This window comes from Ostrinia nubilalis, chromosome 9, assembly GCF_963855985.1.
Source record: "Ostrinia nubilalis chromosome 9, ilOstNubi1.1, whole genome shotgun sequence".
Lineage (NCBI taxonomy): Eukaryota > Metazoa > Arthropoda > Insecta > Lepidoptera > Crambidae > Ostrinia > Ostrinia nubilalis.
In genome coordinates, this window is record NC_087096.1 from 9,713,111 (window position 1) to 9,733,057 (window position 19,947).

The window sequence follows — 19,947 nt, forward strand, 5'->3', positions numbered from 1 at the left end:
TATCACGTGCCCCATAACTATGGCCAGATGATAACTTAAAACGTTAAGTTTAAGTTTATAAAATAAGTGAAAATAACAAAATTGTTGATTTATGGTGACTACAAACTAGCTAGGTAGAGCATTTACTTGTAACGGAATAATGAGCCGCTCTATGATATGTTCTGAGTACTCTTTCACGAACCAAACATCGTTTTACCTGTATTTTATCATTCGTAATAACGTTACATTACATGGAAATGGTGTAGTTAATACTCATAATTAAAAATTTTACTCAACTTTATGAATTTTTCTCTACAATGAATTTTCGCGATTGAAAAACCCGCCAGATGGCAATACATAGACGCGAGGTCCAAATACTGCGTGATTGGTGGATTTTCACATATCTGTCAATGTCATGTCAAAAATAACCAATCATGCAGCATTTGGACCTCGCGTCTACGTATTGCCACCTGGCGGATTTTTCAATCGCGAAAACCCTCATTAAAAGTTATTTGACAATTGAAATTTTTTCCCATAAATTATAGCTATTATTTTTGTTTAGCTCAGTATGTCAGTAGCGATCGAAGGACCGCATCGCTACGGCACTTACACGCGTTGAGTAAGCGCATCATTACGGCACTAACTGTGCAATAAGATTCCTTCCTTCCTCCAATATTGCACAATATTACCGCACGTCATGCATATTAATTGATCGCAATGTTTCTACGAATAAACTAGAACTGTCTGTACTATTTTTAACTGTCGTTTAGCGACCACATTTACTCGTATTTTGTGCAGGAATTATTTGTTCCTTTGGAAAGGAGGATAGTTTTTTAATACAGAGCAATCAGACTGCACTGTTGAGTCGAATCGGCCCAGTAATTATTTGATTACATCTTTAATAGATAACATTTTTACTTCTATACAAGTAATGCAAGTGTCTACAGAACTATTTTACAGTATAATAAAAAAGACATAGAAACAATAAAATTATCTGTTTGTTTATGTAGTTTTTATAAAATAGAAACTTGTTACTTTCGGCCGTTAACTTAAGACCACGCCTTCTCTATCTTATGGACTGGCAATTTTGTATAATCCGATATGGTGTATAAATAGTCGATTTTCGTTTACCATTAATAATGTCAAAGTATGTTAACGACTTCTGGTAGGCATTCTTATAGGACAAAGACTGGTTCAAGTTCAAATAACTTAGGTAGTTAGACTGGGTAAGTTAATGAGGATAAATAATAACTAACAATGGATAGAGACTGTTGTTCACAGGACATGTCATCACTTACTTGATTTACTTGTCCTTATTAGTCAGACATTCAAAGGATTGAAAGAAACATGACAAATTATGATTTATAATTTATTAATCACCGCCAACAGAAGTCAACAACGAGTCTCCTACGTAATCGTAAGTCTCTCTTACTCATAACAGGATCACAGGGCGAGTGAGGGAGATAAATGATTATTTGAAATTGTAGAGCCTCCGATTTTTTACGAATGACTTCACGTCAAGACTTGTGGTTTTAAAGGTAGCTTAAGTTACTCATTCACTAATTTATTAAAGTAGCGTTTGGTGATATCAAATTCATTACAGGTCATTGAACTGTTACGAATTTATAAAAAAATGTGTTTCTTCAATTTTCTCGTAAATTATTTCTGTTTATTTCTCTACACTCTACAGGACAGGCTTAGCCTAATGTACGGACCGGTTAGACTCGCAGACAGTTATTATCGTATTTTAATGGAAATAAATTATATTGATTACATTAAATTATTCAGATATTTAGATATTCAGAGTTAGGTAACTAAAATTTCATAGATAACTAGACACTTTTAAAGGAATATCAAGAAAATCAGAAGGTGAATGTTAAATTACGAGCAATACCTCTGTTTGGATGCCATTGAAAAAGCTTCAGGTATTTTACAGACAAAGGTTTTTAAGAGCGTTTACGTCTAGCGTGGCATGTCAAGTTTAGGTAATTTCGATGCTAGTTTTATTCACACTAAAATAATTATGACTGTGTGCGTGTTCTCACGCTCTATAGTCAAACCAAAATACTTTGATCCACCATCGTAAAAGTGTGCCAGGCTGTCAAGTGACAGCTCAAGGAAACTATAAAATCTTCCAACACCGACTCCATAATTATAAATAATGGTATACATTAGTCCTAATCAATAATAAATACGTAAATTCTTTATCAAATAGTAAATTATCAATGGTTTTTTACTATTTTGAGAATATTTTATACAGCCTATGTACAGCAGAAAAAAATTTGAATTTTAATGGTGAGAGATTTTTTCAAATCGGTTCTATTCAAAACAAACTTTTCCTGTTTACTATTCTTCTTTTATCCAGAAAATGCATAACATTTCATACCCACCAGCAGCGGGGGCAGCTAGTGGGTTATGTGGGGTTCTTCCTACCCGAAGGTGGGTAGCCCCTATACCCACTAAAAACCTGACTGTTTCTGCCATGATCCATATGAGTGATATGAGGGAACGCGGGACATCGCCATTGGCTGTTGCCTGTAGCATTCGTCCTTAGCCGCCACCAGACACCTCCATGTCTAGCGACCGAGGCCTGTTAGGAAGGGACAGTTGGAGACCATAAGCTGTCCTCTTGCGCCCAGGGTGTCGGCGGCGGATAACCGGAGTGTCGACTGAGGCCTCTCGCTCGCTTCCACTGCTTCTTTCTGTGAAATAACACTTTCACAGAAAGTAAGCACACTATACCATAAGATTATTTGTCTCATCATATATTTTATACTAATATAGATATTGTTTCCGAAAGCGAGCGGGTTCATTCCGTACCTGTACGCTTCATGCGTTCTCTAGCAAAAGCTGAAAATCAGTGTTCTGCCCTTTTGAGGGTAGTGTTTATACTGAGCTCTTTGCTTTTTGCATCGCTGCGGCACACATCACTCTGACGCAGGGAACTATTTGAAACGATAGTCATCTTTATCTTATGTTGATTTGTCACTTTTGTTATGTTGCAACTGTTGAAATTATTACTAACCTGTGTAACAAAATACCAGTGGTGTCACCTAGTGTGTTTCTTGACTAACTTTATTTCGATATTGAATTGAATTTCAATAGCAACTATACTTTTAACACACACATTATGTGTGTGTTAAAAGCATTAAAAAAAGTGTGTTACAACAAATAAACAATTTATCTATCTATCTCACGCCTCTTCCCGATTGGTAGGGAGAGGTCATTTCCAACCGCCGCTCGTTCGCTTAGGCTGGGCACTGTTGGAGCGTGTCAGTCTGCTGCGGTGACTCACGTGCCAAGACTGCAGTGTTAACTGACAACCATCTACAGGCTCTCGGCCTATACGGTGGAGGAATGGCCCGAAGCACCCATGGCTCGGTAGAACCTGGGTCGCCCTTTGTGTGAGGCGATCATGCCGTCGCACCCACTATTCTAATAAAGGCAGAACTGCCTCTATGGTGCGACGTAAAATTTGGCTGACGGCCAGGCGTACTCTTCGGCACTCTAGGCCTAGATCCTCAAGCCTCTACCTTTTGGTTTCCACCTCTCGTGGTACAGACACGTACATTTCCCCTTGGGATCTATGGTCACCTCGCAACTGGCGTCTATTCTCGGTTGTCGACACTAGCTTTGTCACCACTGAGGATAAATGGCATAAATAATATCGATTGTCACCAGTGGTGACACATACTTTCCCAGTTGTAGCTACAGGCTTTCTCACAACTTATGACAAATTAGAAAAATACATCCCAATTATGCCTAGTGGGGACGTACACAAATATTGACACAAATGTCATCGTGCATGACATACGTAAAGTAAAAGTCAAGTAAGACCAGATGAATACAAATATTATTAATTTTATAAATAATTCGTACGCGTGGACCTCGTTTTACTTCTTAGTTCGTAAAATCTGTTGTTTGATATCATGTTGATAGATGGCGTTTCACGGCACTTCCCCCGCATGAATATTTACGAACGTCAAAAACAGTAGTTTGTCCAGCGCTGTATATTTTAACCAATGACGATAGATTGCGCTTTTTAGACACGTCTTATTTATTTATTGAAATGTATTTGTCACATATCGTCATAAATTATAGCCTACTAGCGGCCGCCCGCGACTTCGTACGCGTGGATCCCGTTTTACCCCCTTTTCCCGAATTTTCTTTGCTATGAACCTCACGGAACCCGAGACCTTTCCAACGAATGCAAAACCGTGGAAATCGGTTCGTGCGTTCTGGAGTTATAGCGTCAGGGAGGAAACCCGACTTATTTTTATATAGTAGATAATTATGTTAATCTGGTTTATAAACAATAATACTGTAAAGTTTCAACAAAATCCGTTCAGTAGTTTTTGAGTGAAAGAGTAACAAACATCCAGACATCCAAACTTTCGCATTTATTATATTAGTAGGATTGTTATACGTCGCCACTAATGACAATATTTTTTTCCCATTTATCCTCAGTAGGGACATAGTCACTATAGTCAGTGTCCACAACCGGGAAAAGACGGACTGTGGATACTATGCGGTATCCACGAATTACCTCAGCCTGTCAGTGATATCATGCGTTGCGCTTTTTTGAACAGTAGGATGCTCTACGACTACACAGCACTGTGCCATACTCGAGCCCCATATAGGACCATATAACGCGCGACGCAAAAGTATAGTCAGCGACTCAGTGCAGCCGGGCCTCCGAGATTAAGCATCAACCGGCTTAGTGCGCCGGCGGTAGCCAAAAGCTTAGGGGTGAGACGATTCAAGTGGCGGTCAAATGACCACTGTCCAACTAACTACAATCCGAGGTACCTACCGCAAAGATTTTCCGACTGTAATATGTTGTGTATGTTCCCCCTACAACTAGGTGGGACCCTGCTGGCAGAGCATTCCTATTAACTATTCTGTAACCACCTATTTATGGCAAATAAATTATTAGTATTATTTCTCTTTATAATATTAGTAGGTATACATACATAACTTGCTGTTCCAAATTTTCGTCATTCGTTTTCGTTTCATCGCTAAAAATAACTTAATTTTATTTTTCATTACGTCTGAAATAGAATTTGTAGTAAAAATAGACTGTAATGAAAAATAACAATAAAATATTTTAATTACCACGTGATCGCAAAATCTACCACCAAGATTTTGCGGATACACTATAAAAATCCAGCTACCTGTCAAAGATCAACGTACGCGTGACACATGTCAGCAGAGCACCGAGCGACGTGACCTCACTCTGGAACGCCTCGAGGCGGACTGAATTTGAACGATTCGTGCGCGGCGATTTATAGTAGTTTTCAAATACTCAAAGAAAAAAAATTACAATGAATTATTTTAAATTTCAAAGTAAATATTTTAGATAAGATATTCTTCTATTATATTATTCTATTTATGTGTTGAATAAAGGAAGAATATTGGTGAAAAAATCACTTTGATTTTTGGGTATTTCACGTTCTTTTAATTTGTGATTTCTTATTGTAAAATGCCTAAATCTAAAAATTTTCTCAGATAACTATTTGCCCAAGGATCTATGCTATAGGATATAAATGTTTGTTAAATCGTTTTCACAGTATTTTTATAAAATTTTCAGCTTGTAAACTGACGCTAAAGTGGAAATTTACAAAACCTGTGTGGACTTATCTTGATAGAATTCTTAAATGCTAAACTAATCGCAATATTTTCTCAATTAACTATTTAGACGACGAAATTGCCTAACTATTTATGCCTATAACATATTTGTAGTATTACTGGTTAATGATTGTAACGAGTTGAAAAAGTACTGTTTTTGCGCCAAACGGCGTAAACGCTCTTAAAAGGACTCTATCTATAATTTTTGAAAATTTTCAAGTACTTATGTGGAAATTAACATAAATTGTACTTAGAATTTTTTATCGGCCCGAACTGTTTGCTTTACTTTGCCAAAAATAATTTGGGTTTGACATTTTTATACAGTCAAGCGTTAAATAGTTCGTGACACCCGAAGTGGCTAAAAAGTTTACTACACAACCTTATTCCAATCGTAACAAACACGTGCTACGAATTTTTTGGCAACTTTGGGTGTCACGAACTATGTAGACAATGCTGACTGAAATAGGTAAAATGATAAAAATGCAAGTTGCCTGTACCCATTTTTCCGTACCTAACTGCCCGAGAAAACTGTATGTACTTTATTATAGCACACATTTCAGACATATAGCACCTTTCAACCTTCTCAGGCCCTTAAGCATGTTCACACAACACATTAACGAAAGTGAATTTGCCGCCGGCAGCTGGATGAAATCGAAAACTTGAGCTTATGCAATCGGAAAGTGGAAGGTGGAGGTCCCCACTTGCGCAAAGGCGTCTACTTCGGGAACATTGTCATACGTGTTGCGCAACAAATGACTTTTGCGGACCTCGGAGACTAATAGGCCCAGATTTATACGGAAATAGCTATCACTATAAGATGTTTAAGTTATTATCACACATTAAATTTTACGACATGGCAATATTTTTGTTCCATGAAGTGAAGCATGAGTAGTCCCCGTTGCATATTCTTTTGTGTCATTGGGTGAAGTAGCTCACTTTAACTTGCAATATCGATAACCGAATCCAATAGAAGAAGCATGCAATAGAAAAATAACAGCTAAGTATTGCTATTTGTGCAATTGACATTGTGCATTGTGCCCTCATATTGAGGGAACTTGGTCTAGCTCTAGAATGTTCAAAAGCTTCTATAATTATTGACTAGCTTTTTGGTATTTTAATCAAATTAATTGAAACTAAAAGTGTACGCAGAGCATAAGGTATCGATCCGCGTGGGTTGCGCAAGACTTGACGCATCCGCGCGTGCGCCGGCTGCAGATCGCGACCTGCATTCTTCAGGGTGATGTTACGTCACCCTTAAAACATAGTGCCATTGGGTCAGGCGCGTATGCGATTGTTTTTATAGCTCACGGTAGCTTTGGGCGCCAGTAGGCCTACATAAACTTTTATCAAAGAGTTTGATCGATTCCACGCCATATGCCCATACATTTGCCGTTTGAAATCATCGATAGAATTTTATCACGGCGCGCATCCTAGCGCGGCTGGTGTGCATTAGTATGTTTTAGCACAGTCTATAGTCTTCCCCCCTTAGATACTGATAGCATTTTTCCTTTTAGGTAAGTACTAAGTAATCTTGTAACTTTAATATTTCTTTTGGCATAATGTCAGCCAGGAGGCGTGTCAGTAAATATCTGGGTGAAGTAACGTCAGACGTATATTAGTAGGTATAGTATGTTTTAGCACATTCTATAGTCATTTAATTTTTTATTTCCCCTTAGATAACCTTTTTCCTCTTAGGTACGTACACTAAGGGGTGCGGTGGTGAGGGACCTCCCCGTGGTGCACCCCGGGCAACGGCCGCGTGTTCTGTCACGCGGGCGGCTGACTTCTCACCGGCGCGGCAGGTTGCGTCAACTCGGCGGGCCTGTCGGGCAACCCGTAACCCCCCAACGGAGGGGGGCCGGGGGCCCCGGCTACGGAAGTCGGGGCCAAGACAAGGAAAAGTCTTTAAAACCCTCAAATGCCAAGGTCTGGGGGGGGGCCGAGGAGCAGTGTCGGGTATTATTAGCTCGACACGGTCGGTGGAGTATCACCGGCCGTTACCCCTCCCGGGAGTGAGGGGGGGCAGCTGCGCCCGCAAGCAGTTTGAAAAATGAATAGTGTCAAAACGGATAAAACTACCCGGGCGGGTCCCAGCCATGCTGGGGAATCCCGTGGCCGCTCACAAGGCGGTCGGCCCTGTGTATACGGGGGGGCCAACACTATTCCGCGGTCTCGACCGCGCCACGACGACAAATGCAAACCCACAACGGACTCGAATTCGCTCTACGATACGGAACATGACGAACAGGAGGTGGAGGCCTGTGCCCCGAAGGTACACGCCGAAACCAGCGACCACAGCAAGAAAATGACGGACTCTGAACTGGGGTCGGAGGCTTCTGCAACCTCTGCGTTGCCGGATAAGAAGGTTCGACCCAAACCAACACGCAAGCGCCGGAAAGAGATTGCCTCTCTGCATGAGAACTCTTCTCTTTCGGAGGAGGAAGTGGCCCCAGCGCCTAAATTCAGCACTGCCCGCCGCGGTAAGAAGGTCGGCAGTGGCCAGCGGGCGGACTATTATAGGAGAGTGGAGGAGCTGGAGGAGCTCGACTTTAATGCCGACCTCGATAGGAGGGCCAAAGCCAGTCTGGTCCGCCGAGAAAGGAGTCAGGCGGGTTCAATCTCGCCGAACCTTGAAGATCCCAAGTCCAAGGTGGACTATGAGAGGCTGGACCTGGAGCAGCTGAGGGCTCGCGGGGGACTGTTTGTCTCCGAGATCGCCCGCGTCTCTCAGGCATCCGGACGTTTACAGGGTCCTCTGAAAGGAGCCCTCAACAGGTCAGCGGATAACCTCGCCGGCATCCTCGACCAGCTGGCAGCCCGCTCCGAGACGGAGGAAAACCGCCGGCTGAGGATCGACAACGCCAACTTGAGGCGAGAAATGGAAAGTCTCCATGTGGAGATCCGCGCCCTTAAGCGCGAGATGGCGGAGCTGACTGCCAATGTCGGCAAAAGGAATGTGATGCCCCCGCCGGCGGTCCCGTCAACTCACGAGGACGACATGGAGGCCCAGACCCACGAGGACGAGATGGAGGCCCAGGCTCCCGCGAGAGACCCTCTCCCCCAGGGCGCATTATGCGCCCAATCTATAGAGGAGCTCCTGCAGATGGCCTGCCAAAGAGCTATAGACTCGGCGGCCAAGCTCATAGACGCCAGACTCGGAGATCTGGAGAGCCGTTTGCCGCCCCAGAGGACCCTCCGCCCCCCACTAGCGTCTGACTCAAGAACTGCCTCGGCCCCTACGGCAAGCTCAGCCCCTGCAGCAGGGCCAACCCCTGGACCGAAGCGGAAGCGCACGGCGGCTAGGCCGCCGCCCCCATCCCAGCCGGAGCCGGTGGCTTCCAGCCAGGAGGTCAGGGCGACGACCTCGACTGCCCCACCAGCGGAGACATGGGCCACCGTGACGCGGCGGGGGAAAAAGGGAAAACCCCGGTCTGCGGCAGCTTCCCAGCCGGCCCCTGCGCCCAAGACGGCCCCGACGGCACCCAAACCTAAGCCGAAGGTGAAGTTAACCCCTCCCCGCAGCGCAGCCATTGTTGTGACGCTGCAACCTGAGGCGGAGAAGAGAGGGGCAACTTATAAGAAGGTGCTCACCAAGGCCAAGGCTGCAGTGGACCTAGCTGAGCTGGGAATCCCGAACATTAAGGTCACTGACTCGGCGACCGGAGCTCGCCTAATTGAGGTTCCAGGCGCCGAGTCCAAGGACAAGGCAGACAAGCTGGCCATTCAGCTGAGGGCGGCTCTCGGTGGCGACGTAATCGTCACCAGGCCTGAAAAGCGCGCAGACATGCGCATTATCGGCCTGGACGAATCAGTCACCAGAGAGGAGGTTGCCGAAGCGGTGGCCAGCAGGACGGGCTGCTCTCAGGAGGCAGTGAGAGTGGGGGAGATTCGGCGCAGCACCCGTGGTGAGGGAACTACCACGATTAGCTGCCCAGTCGTAGCGGCCAAAGCCCTGTCGGAGGCCGGTCGCCTTCTTGTGGGCTGGTCCTCGGCCCGTGTACAGGTTCTGGATCCTCGCCCGATGCGGTGCTTCAAGTGCATGGGCCTTGGACACACCCGGCAGCTGTGCCCCTCTACAGTGGACCGAAGCGGCCTATGCTTCCGGTGCGGCAATCCGGGACATAAGGCTGCGGATTGTGACGGTCAGGCGCACTGCGCTGTCTGTGCCGAGGCCGGTTGCGACATCAGCCACCACATGGGGGGAAGAAATTGCAAACCCCCCCAGAAAAGAGGGAAAGCAGTTCCGAGGGTCTCAACCCCCTTGATAGAGGAGCACCACGAGCGGTGCGAGGAGGCAGACATGACCGATGAGTAGTCGTCAAATCTGCCTCCTCCAGGCGAACCTCAACCACGCTGCTGGGGCGCAGGATCTCTTTCTACAATCCCTGGCAGCGTGGAACATTGACGTGGCGGTGGCCTCGGAGCCGTACTGGGTTCCCCCGCAACCGCATTGGGTAGGCGACGCCGCAGGGGATGTGGCAATCATATGCCGGAATGGGCCCGCCACTACTCCTCTTAATCTGAGAGACCGCGGCCCTGGTTTTGTGACGGCCCAATGGGGGAGATACGCGATTGTCGGCGTTTATTTCTCCCCCAACAAGCCCCTGTCGGCCTTCGAGACTTTTCTCGGCGTCTTGGGTCCCGCGATTCGTCGGCTGGCGCCGCTCCAGGTCATCCTCATGGGCGACCTGAATGCGAAATCGCGTATGTGGGGCGGGAACTTCACCGATGTGAGAGGTAGGGCCCTCGAGGACTGGGTGGCCGAACTAGGGCTGTCCGTTCTGAACACCGGGACAGCCCATACCTGCGTCAGGGCACAGGGTGGCTCAAGGGTGGATGTGTCTTTCGCCACCCCTGCGGTCGCCCAACGCGTCGTCAACTGGCGGGTGATGGAGGAGGAGACTCTCTCGGACCATCTCTACATCCGGTTCGAGGTCTCTCCCTCCACCACTCCCCGAGCGCCTCGTCGTACTGGCCACTCGGCCTTTCCTAGGTGGGCCACAACCAAGCTGGACAAAGAAAAGGCCGAAGAGGCGGCCATTGTCCAGGCCTGGTGCAGCAAGGGGAGTCCTCATCCCTCCGATGCCGACGCCGGTGCCGCCTGTCTCCGAGCGGCATTGACTCAGACGTGCGATGCGGCAATGCCGAGAGCCCAACGCACTGGCAACAGACGGCAGGTTTACTGGTGGTCTCAGGAAATAGCGGACCTCCGGGCCACCAGTAACGCGGCAAGGAGGGCCTATTTGCGCCACCGTCGTCGCGCAACACGGGACCCGGTGGAGGAGGAGCGCCTGCGCGTGGCCTACAAGGAGGCCAAGAGGACGCTCCAGGTGGCCATCATGGAGGCTAAGGCGGCAGCCCACAACGAAATGCTGGAGGAGCTCGACGGTGATCCGTGGGGGCGGCCATATCGCGCAGCGCGGAATAAGCTGCGCGGACAGTCGGCGCCAGTCGCGGAGACCATAGAGCCAGACCTCCTGCGGCGGGTGCTGGGGTCCCTGTTTCCCCAACAAGGGGACTTCCGTGCCCCGGCTCCTGTCCGCAGCCGTAGAGCCCAATCACCGGAGCCTCCAACCCCCCCGGTGTCAATGGTAGAGGTTGGTGTCGCCCTCGACCGACTCCACGGCAGCAGGAAGGCCCCAGGCCCAGATGGGGTCCCAGGGAAGATCCTCCGCCTGTTCATGCAGGTGGAAGAAAATGAGGACCGTCTTCGGGAACTCTTTGACCTGGTGTTCAGAACCAGTCAGTTCCCGAAGATCTGGAAGGATGGCCGGCTATGCCTGCTGAGAAAGGAGGGTCGGCCGCCCGACTCCCCCTCTGCGTACAGGCCCATCGTGCTGCTCGATGAGGCGGGGAAGGTCCTCGAAAGGATCATCGTTTCCCGCCTCACCAAGCACCTGAATGACGTGGGCCCCAACCTGTCGGAGCGGCAGTTCGGCTTCAGGGCGGGGCGCTCTACACTTGACGCCTTGTCCGCCCTGAAGTCAAAAACAGAGGAGGCTGTATCCCGCGGCGAAAGGGCACTGGCGGTGTCGCTGGACATCGCCAACGCCTTCAATAGTCTGCCCTTTGACACGATAGTGTCGGCGCTTCATTATCACGGAGTGCCGGCCTATCTCATCAGGATAGTGGCGGACTACCTGCGGGACCGACAGGTCAGTCTTGTTGGCGCGGATGGGGAGCTGGTCCAGCAGCGGATTTTCCGCGGGGTCCCCCAGGGCTCGGCCTTAGGGCCGACTCTTTGGAACATTGCCTACGACAGTGTGTTGCGGTGCAGGCTCCTTAGAGGGACGAGCCTGCTTTGTTACGCCGACGACACACTTGTCGTGGCCACAGGAAGGGCCCTGCCGGAACTCTGCCTGCGGATAGAGGCGGCCACCGAAATGGTTGTAGCCCGTATCAGGGCGGCGGGCCTGGAAGTGGCCCCCCATAAGACCGAGGCCCTAATGTTTCACGGGCCTCGGAAGGGACCGCCACCAGGTGCCCACCTCAATATAGAGGGTGTCCGTGTGCGGATAGGGGGCCAGATGAAGTATCTGGGCCTAGTGTTGGACGGGCGGTGGAACTTCCACGCCCATTTCGAGGGCCTGGCCCCCAAACTTACAGGGGCGGCAGCTGCATTGGGCAGACTGCTGCCTAACACGCGGGGCCCCAGCGTGAGCTGTCGCAAACTCTACGCTGGGGTTATAAAGAGCATGGCCCTATACGGGGCTCCCATATGGGTGGGTTCTCTCGACAGAGAGAACCGTGCCGCTCTGCGGCGCCCGCAGCGCACCATCGCTTTGCGGGCGATAAGAGGGTACCGTACCGTATCACACGGTGCGGCGTGCGTTTTGGCCGGGCTCCCCCCATGGGAACTCGAAGCAGAGGTCCTCGACGTGGTCTACCAATTCAGAACGTCGAGGCGCGAGGCAGGGGAGCGCCCGGCATACGAGGAGGTGGAGCGCGTCCGCGAGCTTGCCCGAGAGGAGCTTCTGCGGCGCTGGGAGCGGGAGTTGGTAGACTGCCGCTATGGCGTGAGAACCATAGAAGCGATCCGCCCGGTCCTGGACCAGTGGGTGCATCGGAGGCACGGCTTCCTCACCTATCGTCTGGTGCAGGTGCTAACTGGACACGGATGCTTCGGTTGGTACCTGCATCTGATCGGTAGAGAGCCGAGCCCTGAATGTCACGAGTGCGGCGCTGCGGAAGATACGGCTCAGCACACCCTTGAGGTGTGCCCAGCATGGGTCCAGCAGCGCCGGGCTCTGACTGCGGTGACTGGTCCGGACCTCGCGCTCCCCAGCGTCGTGGTTGCGATGCTCCTGGGCGAGAGCGCGTGGGACGCCATGGTCTCCTTCTGCGAAGAGGTGATGCTGCAGAAGGAGACCGCGGAACGGGCTAGGGAAGTAGATCCCGAAGCCCACGCGCTCCGGCGCAGACGGCCGGGGGGAAGAAGGAGGAGATTCGCTCGCCTCCTTCCGCCTCCCTAGGTGAGACCAGTGGGTGTTAGGCCGGGGGGCCCATCACCCACATTGCACGGTCCCACCCTGTCTGGGGGGTCTGCCAGTGTACCGGCAGACCCCCTCTTTAGCGCGGGAGGCCCGGCAAAGGCTGGGCCATGCGTCGGCACGGCGTGGTCTGAATCTGTAGGACCCCACGTCGTGCCAGTAAAACGCAGAGGGTGCACCGCAGGTTTTTAGTGGGTATACTTGTCGGGTGACAGCCGCTATTGCTGCCACCCGACAAGAGAGTCCCACATAACCCGTCGCTTCCCCCGAGGCGGCGGGTATACGCAAAGTATTTTCCTGCGCAAAAAAAAAAAAAAAAAAAAAGGTACGTACACTAAAGTATCTTCTAATTATATTTTTTAGCATGTCAGTCTGGCGGCGGTGAGTCAGTATCCACGAAATTGTCGCTCTTTTTGTATAGGATTATTATCTGGATGATGTATCTGTTAAATTAAATTCATTGATATTCATTGGACTTTGTAAAAGCTGAGAGCTTACACAAAATTTTATGTAGGTATTTATTTAGAACAGTACTACCTTAGTTTATAAGAATTAAAATGCTAATTTGAAACTCAGGTAGCGAAACATACTTTTATTTGGGGATCGGAAATCTCTTTACGTAATTTTTCTCTTAAAAAAAAACTAATTTTGATTTGCAGTCTGATACGCAACTAAGTATTAAGTATTGCATTAAATACAACATATTTTCCTGGTATTATAAATACCTGATGCAAGTATTAAACACTTAATGATGAGTTTAGTTTTCCTTAGAAAATGTATGTGTAATGAGAAGAAGTAAAACAATAAATTATTTCTGCGAATAATTACGTATAAACGTACTTATTTATACAAAATAATATACATATTACAGGAGTTATTTTTTAATTAAGAAGCCAGTAATAAATGCTTTCTTATGTTATCTAAGTACCAGTGATTAATTAGATGTTTGAAAAATTAGTTAACATCATTATAAACAGGAATTTTATATTACACATTGATTTATGTTCCATTCTGTTTTTTGATTTGTTTATTAATTGTGTAAACATTTCATAATTATTTTTATTAGAATTTCTTTCTCGATATATTAACTAATAGTCTGTAATTTATTGTGTTATTAGACCCTTAAAGTCGGTTAATTATATCAATGATTGCAATAAGGAAGATCTCTTCATTTAATTACCTTTATCTGCATCTAGCATGAATAAAATGCACCCATTATTCAAATGCATGTAGGCAAGATGCTATCCGTATGTGATGACATTACTCGTACTTGTATGTATCTGATCGTACATTGCTAATAAACAAGTGCTTTTTTATGCTAATTTTCTAAATGTAGAGACAGATGAGCACATTTGAATGACATGTTCTAAATGAAGTATTTTGTTCTAAGTTGGCAAATTGATTGTTTAATCTAGCTTTGAATCAAATCCTTGTTAACTTAATGGGTGCTTGTTATTGTCAACAGAGCTTAAAGAATATTCGTTTTTTTGGTTTGTTAAATAAACTTCTTTATAATTGCAATAAATATAGATAGATAGAATGAATGTCATAAACTGTCATAAAAATAATCGTATGATTGTTGTTGTTGAACAAAGAGTCAATATTATTCAAATTCAATCCTTCATAAAACACTTAAAACTTTATGGCCGTAACCTTTGCTGAGGTTATTAACAATTCGAATTCACTATAGAATTCATTAAAAAAACAAACGAAGACGATTATTAAGTATGAATTCAGACAATAACTCCATTACGTGAAAAAAACGACACAACCTTGACACAAATATAGTTTTATTAATATTTGCCTAGTTTTTAACGCGACCTATTGCCTTGGCAGTGCTAATAAGTCGGCACACAGAGATATTTGACCGCAATCAAACGAACAACTAAAATAACGACCGTGAAAAAAAGAAAGCTCGGTCGCCATATTGTCACGAAATTTAATTTGACCTGACGTTTGCTGAAAAATGTTTCATAAGAATATGAGCACTAACTTAGTTATAGGGTGTGACAAAACTGAATTGAACATAAAATATAGATAATATAGCATTACCCAACATTTTTATTAGTGAAGATTACAGGGCTACAAGTATTAGTTGTTGCAATGAGGGCTATCGTTTTTATACTTAACAGTTGGCACCCCTGGCGATTGACAGGACCTTACTCTACAGTGGCGCCATCTTGATGAGGGCAAATGCGATAGTCCTCCTACCACTTTAGCGCTCACCAGTTGGCGCCACTGTCTTCGCTACTAGCAAGTGACAGGACCTTACTCTACAGTGGCGCCAACTGGTGAGCGCTAAAACGATAGCCCTCATTCACAAAGGCGAGTGAGCTTTGTGTGTGTGAACATGTGTGATGGCTCGCTGCTGTTCGATTTTCAAAAGTTTTGATACACATTATACTATCGTTATGTGCATGTACACGTACACACACAAGTAAAGCTCACTCGCCTTCGTGAGTTGCAAGAATAGGGTTTCTCGAACTCGAGAAAACTCGAGAAATTTGGCTTCATTCGAAACGAGAAAAAAATTACCGGAGCTCGAGAATTCTCGAGTTTCGATTTTGATGCTTTAATATTCTTGAAAGCCTATTTTTTTAGACAAAAGTAAGTTTTTAATTATTTAATAGGTCAACATTGCTTTTAGACTGGCCTAGTCTTTCTTTTTTTAACTGATTTGATTTGCAAATAATGATCTCAATCGAAACTAAGTAATAATGTTCACCAACGAGTATGCTATATTTATTATGTATGTTTAATCTGACTGATTTAAAGACTGAAAAATGTGTTAACTAGACAGTTACCTTACCTAACAGACGTTAGGTTAGGTACTCGTGCCTCCTCGTAAAGTTTATTCAAGTCGTTATCTGTAAGAAATTTAAAAAATTTGTAAAAAGTTTTTTTTGTTCATAAAAAAACTATTTATCGTAATTTTGCTATTTGGACTTGTGTTCTTTAGAAAACCAGTGATTCAATTGCAGCTTCAGATTTTTATTGTTATTTATCCTTAAAGTACACGCGACTTTATGACTTTTGTTATGATTATTAGTAATTAATTATGAAAGATTTTATTTTTGTTTATTTCCTTACCAAAATAAGTGGTACAAAATTATAATATTGATTGTTGTGCATAAAAGTAGGTATATGAGATTAAAAAAACCTGTGTTTTTATAAAATTTCAACCGATTTTAGCAGTTTTCATTAAAAGACTCGAGACCCGAGAAAACTCGAGACTTTGGCCTCGAGAATTCTCGAAACTCGAGAAAAAAAATAGGTCGAGAAATCAGAAACCCTATGCAAGAACTATACCTAGTACTTTAATGGATCGAGAGAACAACGATGTGAAACACTAAACATATTTTACCTAATCATTTCGAGCAAGGTAAACCCCCTATTTTGGTAATAACCGAGTGTTTATTTGTTTTATAGTGATCATGTTTAAAAAGATAACATAAATGAGAGTATTTTAATGAGTGTTGTGGTTATCCTTTAACAATTCTTTATTTTATTTGTACTCTTGGTATCAGAGTTATCCCCAACCTCTTATATCATTGCAAAATAAGATAAAATTACTATTAATCGAATCTTTGAAATTGTAAACCTATTAGATTACATAAAATATAGATGGTGCATTTTGTATCAATTTAATTGATGTTAATGGTTTTCTTAGTTTCTTAATAGTCTTCTAGTAAAATCCTTTTCAAATTAAAGCTTGTGATATAACAGTCTAGCAAAGCTATTATTCCAGTAAACTCTGGGAACTTCCGTCATGTGAATGTATTATTCCATACAAAACGACTGAATGCGATTCATTCATAAGTGGATGATAATAATTAGCATTCTAAAAATGAGCTAAGTGGTAACTTAAAGTAGTAGCATCGTTAATTTTTTCTCTTCACAAATAAGTAGTAATTATTAGAAAACTACACTCTTTACTAGGAAACCTTCTGTCCCAAAATACACTGGACCGCAAAGATAAAGGGTCGGTTAGAAAATCTTCAATATATTAAAAATACCTATATGAAACAAAGCATATTTGAAAAAGCAAATATCTACTAGTATAATAAGAAAATAGCATTTTGGAGAGATATTAATAACATAAATGCTGCATTACTTGAAGTAGGTTTCAGAATAAACCTGTTACACAGTTGGTATGTAGAGATTGGTGGCATTGAAATTTGACATGAAATGTATAATTAAAATAAGCAACAAAGTTGTTCACGTAACATTCTTAGTATTATTACTACACGGTGCTGACATTTAAATAAATAAATAAAGACAATCCCAGAAAGGTTAGGCGAGTCTCCACCTAAGTAGAGCTTAAAATAGCTACTAGATAACGGATATAAATAGATAAATTATGTATAATACAGTGGACCATGACTTTGGATATGTTCATGCTTATCTATCACACTAGGTTTGCTCCCTTTGGGATGCGAACCCACTATCTTTTGACGTTTGGTTCCGGTGCACGAACCACCTAGGCTAGGCTAGGAGCTTGTAAGTTTGTAAAACTTAGGCTGGGTTGCGCCACCTAACTTTGACCGTGACTATAACGATGACAGGCGTTTTTCTATGGAATTTGACAGATTTTTGACATTTTTTAAAGTTTAAGTAAGATGGTACAACCTTGCCTTAGTGTTGATGATGATCTGATCTCTATGTTATAAAAACGGTAATAAAATAAGCATTGGTAAAAGGAATATTATTAAGTCAAAAATAAAAAACAAGTATAGAAAAATCACTTCATACGACTGACTCTACAATATTATGCTAATGATTGTGCGATGTTGAAGATGTTTTAGGAAAGGCAAGCGTGGTTTCTTATCTTATGTAACCTTTTGACACTATGGCCTTTTAATTTAAGCGATAGTTTAAAGTTTAGAGCTTGTTGATACAACATCGTTTGGATTAATTCAAAAGTGTAATATGATTCCACAATGATTTAATTTTATTTATATGCATAAGCGATTAATTTGTACCGCACTAACATAATAAAAGCTGGGAGAGATGGAATTGCCATTGTTTTTTTTGGAAAAAAATGCACTTACTTCAGATTGTTTAATAAATGTTAAGATAATTTCTTGTAAAGCCATTCCATTCCTTCCATTTACCAATTGAGGAGTTTCTAAATATTCACGAGGTATGTAATGTGTGTAACTTAAGTGAAAATGTAAAATAGTTACGTTCTCTTACACAACTACACACGAGTACCTACTCGGTACTTGTTAAAACTTGGCCCGTGTGATTTCATTAGGCATGTGCAGGCGGAGGCTGCAAGTCTTGGCTGAACTTGCAACCTCGGCTGGCATTGTCCTACATTTGGTAGACGAGAGGAATTTAACACTGTACTGACACGAGGACAAAGTTTAGAACCTTTAATAGTTTACTTAAAGAGCACAATAACATTTTCAATGGCCAGTATCCAGAAAAAAGTCTACTTAAACTTAACTTCAGCACAAAAACTTTTTAAGTGGCTATAGCTGTGAGAAATTCAGATCTTACAGTTAATTAAAAAACACAAACTCACATTCCAAAGGTTCCCATGATGGCACAATGTGGCAAGGATAATCACTTAGAATAACATTTATTTCATAAACAACGTAACACGACTAGTATATCGGCCGATTTCGGGACGCGTTCGGGTGCGTTGCCGAATTGCGCGCGCGCCGTTCGCCGCGAGTGATCTCAAGCGTCTGAGTGAGGCTGCCGCGCGCCGCGGCTTCCCGCCGAGAGAGAAAGTTGCAGATTATCAAACTCGCGGTTACGTTCTGCGATGACGCTTCCTCGCGGTATTGCGTATTCGATGACAAAATTTAATTTTCGTCGGTTGTGCGCTACTGACACGGTCGCCAGTTTGCGCAGGCCTACTTTTCAGACCGAAAGTTGTTTTGTTGACTAGCCGGAGGATAGCTTTGTATCTGGTGTCGATTACGCGTTTCAGGTCCGCCGGATTATGCTAATGTATTTTAATTACTCTTACCGGCTATTAAGATTGTCGCGAGTGGTTTGAGAAGTCCTATATATTTTTCTTGGTACATTTTTTTATACTTTAACAATACTAAAATATTATACCAATAATCTTTTTAAGAAGTTGACATCATTATAATCATTAAATATCGATAAGGGCAAGGGAATATAGCTGAAAGTTTCCTGCACCCTGAAAAAGGTCAAACCACGGTATAAATATCAAAATACCATTGTTAAACTATTTTCAGGGTTCAAATAAAGATACAGTACACATTTAGAATTCGATGAAACGTTTTTCACAACCCACTTGATTTAACACTGTTGCTAGGTAATGCAAGACTTATTAAAACCTGTAATTTATTGAATATTTCATTCAATTTAGCAAAATTGAGTGCTCTATATATTTTGTTCCGTTTATTTCATTTCTTACGTCGTATATTTTTATGTATTACGATTATATGCATTATTAATTTGTGAACTCTAGTTCTAAGAATGAATTTATTGAATAAGGATCCGAATTCCGAATAAATGCACTTATGCCCACTTTCACCATTAATCCCTCATTTTTAAGTACTGTTATGTGTATTACTTACCAATACCATAGGCGTTACTAAAAAATTAGGGATTGATGGTAAAAACGGGCATTAGTATTCTATTTTTGTGTTATATCCGCTGCCAGTACCTATTGTTAAGAGTAAGTCGCTTCATAACATCAACTACCCATTATTAAAAGATGAATGTATGACCGTTGCTTAGTTATTACGCTGCTAATTATTCTTTATTCTTGCCGACAGTTATTATTTTTGATTTTCATAAGATATCGCGTTAGTGTTCACGGTGCATGCTGTTGACTGACAATGTTGCAAAAAAAATAAGGATT

At 43.9% G+C, this 19,947-nt stretch overlaps 1 protein-coding gene and 1 long non-coding RNA gene across 2 annotated transcripts in view; one reads left to right on the forward strand and one right to left on the reverse strand.

Moving 5' to 3' along the window:
• The window catches only part of LOC135074612 (heme peroxidase 2), a 72,797-nt gene extending 53,987 nt beyond the window's left edge, over positions 1-18,810 (reverse strand). The window contains exon 1 of the mRNA XM_063968969.1: positions 18,628-18,810. Coding sequence (XP_063825039.1) covers positions 18,628-18,644 — 17 coding nt within the window. The 5' untranslated portion in view covers positions 18,645-18,810. The remainder of the gene's footprint in view (positions 1-18,627) is intronic.
• Positions 1-19,947, forward strand: part of LOC135074614 (uncharacterized) — a 224,819-nt gene that overhangs the window by 116,036 nt on the left and 88,836 nt on the right. The gene's annotated exons all lie outside the window — the stretch shown is intronic.